This window comes from Siniperca chuatsi, linkage group LG8 (genome assembly GCF_020085105.1).
Source record: "Siniperca chuatsi isolate FFG_IHB_CAS linkage group LG8, ASM2008510v1, whole genome shotgun sequence".
Classification (NCBI taxonomy): domain Eukaryota; kingdom Metazoa; phylum Chordata; class Actinopteri; order Centrarchiformes; family Sinipercidae; genus Siniperca; species Siniperca chuatsi.
The window spans coordinates 24,558,001-24,567,936 of record NC_058049.1 but is presented as its reverse complement, the minus strand read 5'-3'; the positions used below and the strand labels follow the sequence as shown (position 1 = coordinate 24,567,936).

General features: G+C 41.0%; 1 protein-coding gene across 1 annotated transcript; it reads left to right on the top strand.

Moving 5' to 3' along the window:
• The first annotated feature begins 593 nt into the window (after positions 1-593).
• LOC122880324 (cyclic nucleotide-gated cation channel-like) lies at positions 594-9,858 on the top strand. The gene is made up of 11 exons (XM_044205340.1): positions 594-729; positions 1,200-1,289; positions 2,164-2,274; positions 2,460-2,651; positions 2,766-2,876; positions 4,766-4,872; positions 4,995-5,482; positions 5,619-5,897; positions 6,052-6,150; positions 7,944-8,321; positions 8,430-9,858. Exons 2-11 carry the CDS (start codon positions 1,201-1,203, stop codon positions 8,613-8,615), a joined length of 2,040 nt encoding a protein of 679 aa, XP_044061275.1. The 5' UTR covers positions 594-729; position 1,200; the 3' UTR covers positions 8,616-9,858.
• The last annotated feature ends 78 nt before the right edge of the window (positions 9,859-9,936 follow it).

Here is a 9,936-nt window from a genome sequence, read left to right as displayed (position 1 = left end):
AGTCAGCAGTGTGGTTGATATGTATGGATAGTTGTAATCAGTGTTGAGCTTGCTGGGTCTAATCATGTGTGACATGCAGTCCCAAAGAAATACTTGCTTTTACCCTGCACATGCTTTAATGTTTCCTGTGTGTGTGTGTGTGTGTGTGTACCATAATTTGGGGGTGAATTGTGTTTCATTTCGGTAAATTCAGAATACACATAGAGCACACTTTTGGCTATAAACACATTCCATCTCCACTACTGATTCCTGGGCTCAGCGTGATGCTTATAAGGGAAAAATCTCAGTGGCATTTTGGATTCAAATCCAGTTTCTGAATAGAGCTGACATAAAAGTACGTCTCAATTCACGTGTGCAGGTGTGTGCATAAAAACACTTCTCTCTCGGTTATCAGGAGAATATATGCACACAAAGACACACTTGCGGCTCGGAGGCCACTTCAAACAAGGTTCTTGAATTCAGATGAGCTTGGTGGTGAAAAGGAACACATCCGCGCACACACACACACACACACACACACACACACACACAATTTGCAATTTAAACGATGCTTTTGTGTAGTGCCATGTGATCATTCCTTTGATCGGTTACATTTGTTCACTCCATCCATCCCATGCATCCCTTCATATGAGCGTTTGTCTGTCCTTGGTGATTAATGTCTTGTGAATCTAACTAAATTGATAGAGACGGATTGACAAGCTAGCGTTGGGATATCGGGAAATTGATCAGGTTCGTTGATCTTTCTAGCTCTAGCTCTTATGATCTGTTTTCATAACTACTATACAGCTTGTTGCCATGCCACCTGGTTTCTGTGGTGATGCCTGATACAGGATGACCTAGCTCGTACTGGATGACCTTCCTTTTCTGACTGTGGGTCTATCGTTGCATGTGTGTGTGCTGGTTAGTGAGTTGTGTGTGTGTTTGGCAGTCTGCGCGAGCCTCTCTATGTTTGTATGTCTCTTTAATGTGAGTGTGTGTTACAGCTTGCATTTTATTGTGTGCATGTGTGTTTACTAGTGTATGTTGTGACTGTGTGTGCATTTTAAGTTGGGTATGTTGGTATGAGTCCGTCTGTCTGACAGCGTGGTGCATGTGTGTGTGTGTGTGTGTGTGTGTGTGTGGTGATAATGTCTTTGTTTTTTTTTCTGTAATGAACAAAGTGAAAATGAATTGAGTGTTGCTTTGGTGTGTGTGTGTAGTATGACAAGTCCAGTGCAGGATTCACACAGGCTGTCTGTGAAGACATGGACAGAGGAGGAGAGCGACCGAGCTGACAGCACACTTAGCAGGTACACACAAACACACACACACACACACACACACACACACACACAAAACTTTAAATTAATCATAAACCATTAGACAACATTAATGACATATTGAGAGGTAATATTGAGGTGTCATTTGAGAGGTGTTGCTGGTGGTGACAAACTCTGCAGTTCTCCTCAGCTCTACAGAGCGTTTTAGCTTCTTTCAGCTCGTTGTTTTGGTTTTATGGCCCGCAACTCAGTCTCACAACTCTCATCAAACCCAGCAGCAGCAGGAAGCCATTTTCACCTAAAAAAAAGCTCAGACAAAACCCCTGTAAGCTACCTGCCCAACACCAAATGATAGACAAAGTTAGCGACTAGCTAATGAACATAGCGGAGCATTTAGCCACTAAAGAGCCAGATATTTTTCTCAGGAGTTGGTGGAGACCAAAGCAGAGCTAAAAGAAGAGTGAATATTGGGCGTACACATTCATCAGGTGGACAGAAACATGACTCTAAACGAATGCTAATGTTACCCTGTGTCTGCTGGATGAGTAAATAGGCAACTGTTTGCTAAAACGTTCACCATATCAACTTTATAAGATGATAATCCGCCAGTGTTGTGTTTACAGCGTGTTGCGCTTCCCCCCAGTGGCCAAAAAAGTTATTGATTAAAAAAATACATTAATAATGAATATATTTCCTTTTTTTTAAATCTTCAGAATTGCAGTTGTCTTGACCATTTTTCCTACTGTCTGCTACTGTGACAACACTGTTCAATTCAAGTTTCACTCTGTAATCTAATGGAGAACGTTATCGCCTTCCTATGTGAAGGAGCAGGAGTTTGTAGCTGTTGTCGCAGTAGTCACTGAATTATTTTTATTATGTATTTGCGATGTGTTTATGTGTGTAGAGCGCAGTCGATGTGTGATGACACTTCTTCAGAGCTTCAGAGAATGGCGGCCATTGACAGAAGAGATGTTAATTCCCAGAATTCCTTTCGTGGGCGAGGTGCTCTGTCCAGGTATGACAGCTGATAAATGAACTAATCCCCAAGTTGACTGTACTCTTTACTCTTAAATATTCAAACGTATGTATTCAGACGTCATTTATATCCAGTGTGTGACAATGTTAATTATTGGAAAAAAGTTCATTATTGGTGCCGTGCATTCTAAACTTTTTTACATGTGTGTGTCTACCTGTCTTCAGGATAGTAAGCATGGTGATGACTCTGAGAGAATGGGCACAGAAGAGTTTGGCTGAGGAGACGGAGCGACCGGATTCCTTCTTGGAACGTTTTCGAGGCCCCGCCCAAATGGACACGCAGGCCCCGCCCAGCAGGTTCAGCCACAGTCACGCTGGCTCTGATGCAGATAACGAAATCAGACGTTCCAGACGCACGTAAGAAAGCAAAAAAACAAAAAAAAAACAAAGAAAAAAGGACAAAATGCATAAACATCAACTGACACTTACATATAAATCTCTGCCTTTCTGTTTTTTGCCCCTCTCTGTCAGGAGGAGGAAGTGTAATGTCGTGGTCTTATCACCATCTGATGATGCATACTACCACTGGCTGATGGTGATTGGTGCTGCTGTTTTTTATAACTGGACCCTCCTAGTTGTCAGGTTGGGAACTACTTTGCCCATACAACAATACTAGTGCAAGTTCTAGTACTACTTCTTGCACTACTATGAATTCTATTTCTTCGGCATGCCACTGACTAGAACTACTACTATTACTACTAGTATTACTACAACTTCAGCTACTGCTTACTGTAGAAAAACATGGGCATAGCGATTGTGATGTCTCCCATAGCTTTCTGAAAGGATGTTCAGAAACATTTGGCTGTTTTAGTCAGTTTCTGGTGCAAGAAATCCAATATTTGGGCTTAGGGGAGGAGGAGGCAGGACTGGTATAGAACAAGCTTGTGTGTCAAGCACACTAATGGGCTGACTGAGATACCTGCCAGTCAAGCAGACATGCTCCTAAAACATACTTATCTTTAAAGCTGCAATAAGGAATATTTTTACATTGACAAAATGACTACGTGTATGCATGGCCGTACGCAGGGTTTTAGAAATACCGAGGTCCAAAAACCGATCTGATGTAAATATGTGCATTTTAAGATGTTTGGAGAGCAAAAATCGGATAAATGTATCTTTAAAACCATGCCAGTGGGCAGTAGCATGAGAATCAGGTTAAATGTTGCAATGAATGATCCACACTACAATCTGGAAATACAGAAGAGGCTAAAATAAAATGATCGCGAAACATCTGAAAATGAACGTTGACAATGTTTAATTAAAGTGTTCAAGTGAAGGGAAATTTACACTACAGACACCATCTGCTCTTTGTTCTCTCTCACCCTCTGTATTCACTGTCTGTCCCTTTCTCTGTGACTCCTCACTTGTCTCTCCTGCCAAAGTGTATAAAAATAATTGAGTCAAATGATATACACCTTCTTTATTTCACCTTTGTGTTTGAGTTTGCATCATTTTGGATTTGAATTATAGAAATGTGTCTCAAATAGTAAATAAAGCAAAATGTGAGTTATGCAATAATATATTATTACACTATAATTATGCTAGTGTTTGTGTTGTTGTTAAATTGAGCCTATAGGACCCACTGTAAAAAACGAAGAACATACATATCTCTGTGGTAATTACATGGTTTAAATTGGATCAGGTCAGTTTTTGTTGAACAGCACAGGGACATGATGCTAATCCTATCCTGGGCACAGTGGGCTGTACCTGATCTTCCTCTCTCCTCTCCATCACCTTCTCTCTTTCTTTTACATAGTGGAGCATTTAGCAGCTTAAGAGCCAGATATTTCCCTCAGGAGTTGGTAGAGACCAAAAACAGAGCTAAAAGGAGAGTGAATATTGGACTTACATTCATCAGGACGGAAATGCATCTTCAAATGAATGCTAATGTTGCTCCGTGTCTGCTGGATGTCTAAATAGGCAACTGTTTGCCAACAGGTTAGCCATATCAACGATACCGGGTGATACAAATTTCACAGCTTGTTGCACTGTCCCCAAGTGGTAAAGAAATCAATGAATGCTGTTTTAATGGAACACTAATTCTGAGTGCCAGCAGCAGCTTTGCTATCGAGAGCCTCATTTTTTTCTCCATTGTGGAATGTACAGTTCCCTTGTACTGCAGTGTGTCACTGCTAACTACACATTGGCCTGTCAGGGGGATGTAGCTACCTGCTTCCTCGAATACACATGATATCACCAGCCACTTTTTTTTCCACTGATTTGATGTGGACAAAAATGATTGACTTTGCATTTTGAAAGAAACCTTAGTCCCAGGATTTTGGTATTAGTTTCATTATTCGGCAATAGTGGTGGACTACTTAGACTACCACGACTGCTATTTCAGCGGCCAAAAGGGGACACTGAGATTCCTGTTTTGTTTTTTTTTTACTGGGGCATCATCATTTGTTCGGTGCAGCATGCTGCTGTGATTTTCTTCATTTGCCAGCTTCTCAGCGTATCTGTTTCTGTAGGGCCTGTTTCGATGATCTCCAGATGAAGAATGTGTTGGTGTGGTTGGTACTGGACTACATCTGTGATGGAGTCTATATCCTGGATATAGCTGTTCGTCTCCACACAGGTACTGAAAAAAATTTAATTTCCATTACTGCATGAAAATGTTTGATTTGGTTTTAACTAATACATTTGTCATCTGAGAGACACCTACATTCATTCATTTATTTGTCTATTATGTATATGAAGGTTTCTTGGATCAAGGCTTGATGGTGAAAGATGTGCGGCGTCTGAGAGAAACCTACGTTCGAACCCCACAGTGTAAAATTGACATTTGCTCCATCCTTCCAACTGACCTCCTGTACCTGACCGTTGGAATCAGCTACACTCCCCTTCTCCGATTCAACCGGCTGCTGCGTCTGCCACGTCTGTTTGAGTTGTTTGAACGTACAGAGACGCGAACAGGCTACCCCAACGCTTTCCGCATCTGTAAACTGGTTCTGTACATCCTGGTGATCATCCACTGGAACGCCTGTGCATACTACAGCTTCTCCAAGGTCCTGGGACTGGGCTCTGATTCTTGGGTTTATCCAAATGCATCGGATCCTGAGTTTGGTTCCCTGACCAGAAGTTACATATATTGTCTGTACTGGTCCACTCTGACACTGACCACCATTGGAGAGACACCTCCTCCTGTAAGAGATGAGGAATATTTGTTCCTGATATTTGACTTCCTGGTAAGTCCATAGCAAAGGTGTAACCTTAGCTGATATTGTCTTACCTTGAATGATTCATAAAAAGCCTTATATCCTATATGTGGATTCCAGTTGTTCCAGTCCATCAAAACGGCTAATACTGGTATTTCTGTCCTAGGTCGGCGTTCTGATTTTTGCCTCCATTGTGGGTAATGTTGGAGCCATGATCTCCAATATGAATGCCACGCGAGCAGCCTTTCAGAGCCGTGTAGACACCCTGAAACACTACATGCACTTCAGACATGTAAGCAAGGTGCTAGAGCAGCGCGTCATCCGCTGGTTTGACTACCTCTGGACCAATCAGAAGACAATAGATGAACAGGAAGTGCTGAGGAGCCTGCCCAATAAACTGAGAGCAGAGATTGCTATTAATGTTCACCTGGACACACTGAAGAAGGTAAAGACACTACATAGACTGACACTATAGACAATATAACCCAAATTCCATTTACATCTCTAAGCCTCTTAACTCCATTAATACAATGTATTTGTGTAGAGGTTATTATCAAAAGGTCAAAATTAATTGTGTGTGTGTGTGTGTGTGGACATAGGTGCGTATTTTCCAGGACTGTGAGGCAGGCCTCCTCGTAGAATTGGTATTAAAACTTCGACCACAGGTTTTCAGTCCTGGAGACTACATCTGTAGAAAGGTTAGTATTACTTTTACTTATATAATGGTGGCTTTTAAATATGTACTGGACCTAATGGTCCAAAGTCTTAATACTCGTAGTAGTTGTTGAATGTTTGTGATGCTCAGGAAATGTCCTCGTAGTTTCTTTTGTAATGGATGTATATGCTAAAAAGCTAAATGACCAGCACTTCAGACTGTGGACATTACACCCAAATTGCTGCACAGCGGTTCCTGGGCTCTAACTACATAACAACATAAATACAATACACGCATTACTGGACAGCAGGTAGGGAGACATCTATCCAAACATGCTCATTTCGCTACATTCTGCTATCCATCAAATCTGGATGATGAATACCAGCCCCCTCTAGGTTTGTTCTATGAAGCAATCCCTTAGATTTCCCAGCATCAACTGATCATTGATATATTTAGCAATAGCTACATCGTTCACAAGCACTGTACTGGCTTATAGGAAAGGTTTACATTTTACCCAGAACTATCATTGTTCAACTGCCAGTTTTATCACCAGTACTCCTAGTTAGGGTGCCCTGTGGACTTCATTCTTGTAAATGAACAGTCATGCTTACATTCTGTGTAACTCACCAAAGGCATTTTGTGTATCCATGAGGCCTTACAAACACGTTGAATGCATTTCCGTCTGCATAAAACATTTCCAAAGCAGTTTTTTTATAATTAGGGTTCAAAGCGCGACGCGGTAGAACCCTATTGAGTTGGTGCCGGTTTATTATTATTATTTGTTTTATGCCGCGGCTCAAATTGCCATGAGCTGGAATGAGCTAGAAACACGAAACTTGGCCCAATAACTGGAAATGATGTGTAAATGCTTCCACTGAAATTTGAGCCCAATCAGCCACATGGTGGCGCTGTAATTAAGACCCAAAAATGCAATTTTGGAAAGGCCACGCCCCTTACACCGTGACTCTGATTGACTTGAATCTGATTGTGAAAAACAGTAAAATGAATAGAACTTTTGGAATTTTGACTCTACCGACACCAACATTTTTATACAACATTGCGAGACTGAGATACATGTTGCTATTATAAATGAGCAAGATCGGTCAAAAAACATGGCCGCCATCAACCAAAATATCTTCGCAACGGGACTTAGCACGAAATTGGCCATAACTCATTTATGATTTGTCCAATCAACATTAATCTTTTCTTATATCTTCAGGCCGTGTTTGGGAATAGGCTTACCAGAGCATTTGAGCTCGACCCATAGGGGGCGCCACAAATGCCAAAAAACTGTACCCCAAAACCCAGTGGACAGAATTTCACCAAATTTGGTGTGCATGTTCTGGGGGCAAGTATTAACCAAAATCTCAAGTTTCGTATTGATTGGTGTGAGTGGGCGTGGCCTATCACATATAACTCAAGATGCCTTTTTTGGTGCATTGCTATGCTTCTTTGCACATTACTGCTGCTTACTGTCAATCGGTGGCATTGCGTGAAACAGGCTGTGTATGTGTCTTGTATCGTGTACGTCCTTGTGTGCATGCGCGATGCAAAGAATAATGGACCTACTTGTAAAAACATTGCTCCATAGCACTGCTAGTGGTCAAAAACTTCACAGGGTACCTTTAATTCTTCCAGTTTTATAAATAATAACTGTTTATTTACTGCTGTTTCTAGGCTACATCACTTTTAGTGCTATACCTACAGTAATGCTAGGTATAGCACTAGTAGTAACACTAGGCTACTAGGCTAGTTTTCAGTTCTCTGCCTTTTTGTTGAAAGGAAAGTATGGCTGTTAAAAATACTGATTTATATTCTCTGTCTGTTTTTTCCAAGGGAGATGTGGGTAAGGAGATGTACATAATTAAAGATGGCCAGCTGGCAGTTGTAGGGGAGGATGGAGTCACCCAGTTCGCTGTTCTGACCTCAGGAAGCTGCTTCGGAGAAATTAGCATCCTTAACATCAGCGGCAGCAAGATGGGGAACCGACGTACGGCTAATATTCGCAGTCTGGGATACTCAGACTTGTTCTGCCTTTCCAAACAAGACCTGATGGAGGCGCTTCAGGAGTTCCCCCACGCCAGGGCCCAGCTGGAGCAGAGGGGGCGGGACATCCTGCGGAAGGAGGGGCTTCTGGAGGAAGTAAACGTGTCTGCAGGGGAGCAGCTCGAGGAGAAGGTGGAGAGGTTGGAAACCAGTCTGGATCGGCTACAGGTCAGTACCATTAGTCGACTTTTACTACTACGGCTGTTGGTGCAATTGCTACGTTCGCTGTCAACAATATACAATATTGATAATAACTAATGATAACCATGTTTTCAGACGTGTTTGGCCCGTCTGCAGAGTGAGTTCAACTCTTCCCAGCTTCGACTGAAGCAGCGAATCACAACCCTCGAACACAACATCACCACAGTAGCCACAGGCAGCGGCTTCCTGTCAGACGCCGACGGCAACGAGAGTGTTTCTGGTGGTGACGGTGTGCGCAGTGAAATCAACATCCGGCTCTGAACGACATACTCTTACCGTGGGAATGTATGGAAATAGCACACAGCATTGCCATTGTCACAAAATATTTAATGTGTTATTTTTATTTAAAATTGAAACATGGAAATGCACAAGAAAACACCATAAACCTCTCATTTAGTTTGATATTTGACATAATTCCATGTAAAATGTGTTTGTTTGTATTTTATTCTTAATGTCTTAACTTTCTAAAACATTCTGCCTCTTACCATTTTAAACATTTTTAAACAAGGAGAATATATAAAATTGCATAGAAAAAAACCATCTAAACCAACAAACAAATTCAAACTTTGCAGACACTGAATATAATAAAAAAATACAATAACACAATGAACCAGTTACTAATGATTTGACTGAAGAGGAAGGTGTACACAGGAATTCACTAATGGCTAACACAAATCTTAACCAATACACTGCTATGGGAACATTAGTCATTTTCATTAGGTCAAAAAACTGTCCACCTGACTTGTGTCTGAACTGGTGTCTTCAATGATGTCTTTTTCCACTAGGGGGCGTAAACTCTCTGTGAATGCTAGTGACTACCTGCCTGCTGTTAGAACTGAATGTGACACTTAGATGCATCAAAGCATCTTTAACTTCGCAACACAAGTCCAGTGGATTGTTCTATATATATCTATGGGAAGGTCTCGCGCTGCCTGAATAAAACCGGTTTTCATACACTTGTCGTCCCTCATAACTGCTTCAAGCTATCGCACAGCATGTAAAGTTTTTTAGTTTAAAGGAATAGTTCGACATTTTCAGAATGTCAAACTCCCAAATTTCAAACTATTCCTTTAAGCACATTTTCTGCCACAGGTTTAGAGTTCTCTATTGAGGTCATTTGTAAGATCTCTCAAGCTGTTCCCTTTCTTTTTTCACAACTTATCCACTAATTGAAAAATAAAAATGCAGAGAATGTTTATTTTTATGTAGGGTTGAGTACTGACTACTGATGATTACATGCATTATAGCCTTAATGAATGCAGCTGATATAACAAAAGCAATTACAGTAATATTTTTCTTCAGGAAAGGGTGGAGTTTACATAACCTAAACATGGAAACCTTTTCTTTTTCTTTTTTGAATAAATGTCCTTGCTTTCAATCTGTTTCATATATTGTTTGTAAATGCTTTTTACTCCTTGTCATACTTTAAAAAAAATCTATTTACTTCATTATACATCATCAGCTTTATTATGAAAATACTATTAAATACTACCCAAACAAGGACCGTTTATTTTGAGCATAACTAATGTGTAACCATGAAAGGCCGCGTGAATGTGTGTGTGTGTGTGTGTGTGTGTGTGTG

What these genes read in the sequence shown, in the direction of transcription:
- LOC122880324 (XM_044205340.1), top strand. Translation starts at nt 1,201, where the DNA reads ATGACAAGTCCAGTGCAGGATTCACACAGGCTGTCTGTGAAGACATGG. An exon ending in TCCTGATATTTGACTTCCTG is followed by an intron (nt 5,483 to 5,618) that starts GTAAGTCCATAG and finishes TTTCTGTCCTAG; the next exon opens with GTCGGCGTTCTGATTTTTGC. An exon ending in GAGACTACATCTGTAGAAAG is followed by an intron (nt 6,151 to 7,943) that starts GTTAGTATTACT and finishes GTTTTTTCCAAG; the next exon opens with GGAGATGTGGGTAAGGAGAT.